We start from the raw sequence: 3264 nt of genomic DNA, 5'->3' as shown, positions 1-3264 counted from the left end.
AGTACAGGTGGTCCCAGATCCTGTATTTTCTATGAAGATCACATCTGAATTATGTATCGACACAAGACAGATGTACTGACATCATGGACAAACAAAATTTTGGGGAACTGACTGCCTTCAGGCAGTCTGTCTAAAACCAAGGACTACAATGAATTAATTAGACTAGATTGAAAATCCTGGGAAGATGTGCCTTTGGGGGAAGTCACTTTGGAGGTCCTGTTAATCTGTACATTCTGAGTGTGCTTTCCTTGGGATGAACTAACAATTGCCTAATACCAGAGGGCACAGGGGTAACATTCATGCCCTCTGATATTGTTCTTCTCTCATGTGTGCTCTGTTTTTATGTTGCCATAGCCTTGGAAGGCATTCAAGTCAGCTTTGACTTACTGGTCAGAGTTGTGCTATACTTTATTGGTTGACTCATGTTCTAAAAATTGTTAATACAAAAACTCATGTAGGAAGACACTTAGCTGTCTAAAGTAGATCTCTGTGGTTAATGGATTTTTTTTTTTTTGGACTGGCTAAATGCAGGACCCCTAAAGGGCATAAACTGAGATCAATACTACAGATTTATTCTTGTCCTGCTAACTGGGATCTTACTGATGAAGACACCCTGTCCAAGAACCAAGGTTGGGGGGTGAATTGTGGAAAAGAGAGTTAACATAGCCGGTCCAAGGCTGCTACACACAGGAAAAACCTGCTTGCAATTTGTATTCTTGGCCTGGGGATTTGTTGGGTAACCAATTTCCTGCCCTAATTATAAACTTTCCCAGTTGATACACACGCTTGCTATGCCTAAATATTTTGTAAAAACAGTATGGTTTGTGCTGAGTTACCTTCTGGGAGTGTGAAATTTTGTATATGCTGGTGCATATGTGATTAACCCCTAGTGAAAACCTTGGGAAATCAGTATGTTATGAGCTTCCACTAGACAATACTTCACAGGAGTTGTCACAACTCATTGTTTGCTGGCAGCTGGAATTTTGCTGGGGCCCCTTCGGCTGTGGCTCTCAACATCTCCCCCTCTCTGTTTAAACAACAAGCATGTGGCTTAGGGTTGGGCTGCGGCCCGGCAGCTATGGGAGTCGGGACACTGCGAGTGAAAGGTCCCAGACGCGTCTGCGGTTCCTGCGGGGCCCACCACCCTCAGCCTCTCCCACCCTAGTCTCAGTGCCAGGTGCTGAGGGAAGAGACGGCGCTAGCCTCGGGAGCCCCGCACACACCCCTGGCTGCCTCCAACACCGCCCTCCTTCCCTTCGCTGCGGCTGGCCTCGCCGGGTGCTAGGCTACTCTGTGGGAAGGCGGCGTCGTCGGCGACGGCTGCGGCTGCGTGCTGTGGAGAATCCTGCTGCCCTCCAGCCTTGCTCCTTCGCCTGGCCCTGCAGGGGCCGAGAAAGCTCGGCGCCCGCCCTTCCGCTCGCCTGGTTGGAGCAGCGTTGGTCCGGGAGGTCTCCGGGCTGAGGCGGTGGCAGCTCCTCCGGCTCCATCATGTCCGCGGGCCGAGACTTCGGGAATCCGCTGAGGAAATTCAAGCTGGTGTTCCTAGGAGAGCAGAGCGAATTGCATCACCTAGGGGAGACATCCTTGGATATGATAGTTCAGTGAAGTTGGCTTGCAGCTGAGTTTTTCTACTGTGATCCCCAGTTGGAAAAACATCCTTGATCACCAGATTCATGTATGACAGTTTTGACAACACTTATCAGGCAACAATTGGCATTGACTTTTTATCAAAAACCATGTACTTGGAGGATCGAACAGTACGATTGCAATTATGGGACACAGCAGGTCAAGAGCGGTTCAGGAGCTTGATTCCTAGCTACATTCATGACTCCACTGTGGCAGTTGTTGTTTATGATATCACAAATGTTAACTCATTCCAGCAAACTACAAAATGGATTGATGATGTCAGAACAGAAAGAGGAAGTGATGTTATCATCATGCTAGTAGGAAATAAAACAGATCTTGCTGACAAGAGGCAAGTTTCAATTGAGGAAGGAGAGAGGAAAGCCAAAGAACTGAATGTTATGTTCATTGAAACCAGTGCAAAAGCAGGATACAACGTAAAGCAGCTCTTTACGTGTAGCAGCGGCTTTACCTGGAATGGAAAGCACACAGGACAGAAGCAGAGAAGACATGATTGACATTAAACTGGAAAAGCTTCAGGAACAACCAGTCAGTGAAGGAGGCTGTTCCTGCTAATCCCTCATGGCATCTTCAACCCTTCTCCAGAAGCTCACTGCTTTGGCTCCCGTACTCTTTCATTGACTGCAGTGTGAATATTGGCTTGAACCTTTTCCCTTCAGTAATAACGTATTGCAATTCATCATTGCTGCCTGTCTCGTGGAGATGATCTATTAGCTTCACAAGCACAAAAAAGTCAGTGTCTTCATTATTTATATTTTACAAAAAGCCAAAAGATTCCAGCATATTCCAGTGATAACCTTAAAGATCAGATATATTTTCTTAACATTTTTCTTTTTTTAATGTTATGATAATGTACTTAAAAATGATGGAAATCTCAACAATATGAGCATGGCTTGGTTAAGGAGCAGTATGTTCTCAGCAGCATTTACCTACCTACTTGATCTTTCCCTGCTTTTCTCACCTCTCTCTTATCTGCATTCCCTATTCTCACCCTCCCACAAAGCAAACAGGAGGTGGCAATGCAGCAAACCCATTGGAATTATCTTTCAGTTTTATATATAGCCACTTGCTCTAGGCCAAGATGTCCAAAATTATTCTTGAGCACTGATATAAATTACTTAGACCTTCTTTGAGATCAAAACTTAGCCATCATGGTGGGCAATGCTTAAATGAGGAAAGGGTTCTGGTGTGTCCTCAAAATGAGTCCTAATGAACATACTGAGTACTTACAAGTAGATGAGCATAAAATTTATTTTTGACCAAGACAAATGACCCTTTCACATGTACTTTATTAGACTCTGGGAGAAAAAAAATAACCAAATGCTTCAGAACAAGTTTTTAATATTTAATTATTCATGATAAAATCAGTTCCAATTAACTCTTTCTCCCAAGGTTTTTAAAATTGTTGAGATAGCTATTGTTTGTTTTAAAACAAAAAACTCCACCTCACCCTTTTGAGCAATAGATTTTGCTTGTATTTTCTTTCTTTTAAAAAATGCTATGCAGGCAAGGCATTGTGAAAATCAAATTCCTTTAAGAAACAGTGGAAGAATTTAAATTTGATGATTTGATCAAAACTATAACAAATAGAAATAATGATATCTAAAGCTTACCCACAAA

At 43.3% G+C, this 3264-nt stretch overlaps 1 protein-coding gene across 1 annotated transcript; it reads left to right on the top strand.

Annotated features, from left to right (window-relative positions):
- The first annotated feature begins 1450 nt into the window (after nucleotides 1–1450).
- On the top strand, nucleotides 1451–2976 carry LOC124105053 (ras-related protein Rab-6A-like). Its single transcript, XM_046462145.2, is given in 3 exon segments — nucleotides 1451–1557; nucleotides 1644–2074; nucleotides 2076–2976. Coding segments are annotated over 3 exon segments (624 nt in total). The 5' UTR covers nucleotides 1451–1488; the 3' UTR covers nucleotides 2200–2976.
- The last annotated feature ends 288 nt before the right edge of the window (nucleotides 2977–3264 follow it).

The sequence above is a fragment of the Marmota monax genome, unplaced genomic scaffold (assembly GCF_021218885.2).
Source record: "Marmota monax isolate L192 unplaced genomic scaffold, Marmota_monax_Labrador192_F-V1.1 WCK01_AAM20220418_F8-fsc00192, whole genome shotgun sequence".
Taxonomy (NCBI): Eukaryota; Metazoa; Chordata; class Mammalia; order Rodentia; family Sciuridae; genus Marmota; species Marmota monax.
Note: the sequence above shows the minus strand (reverse complement) of the source record. Positions and strands in the feature narration are given on the sequence as shown.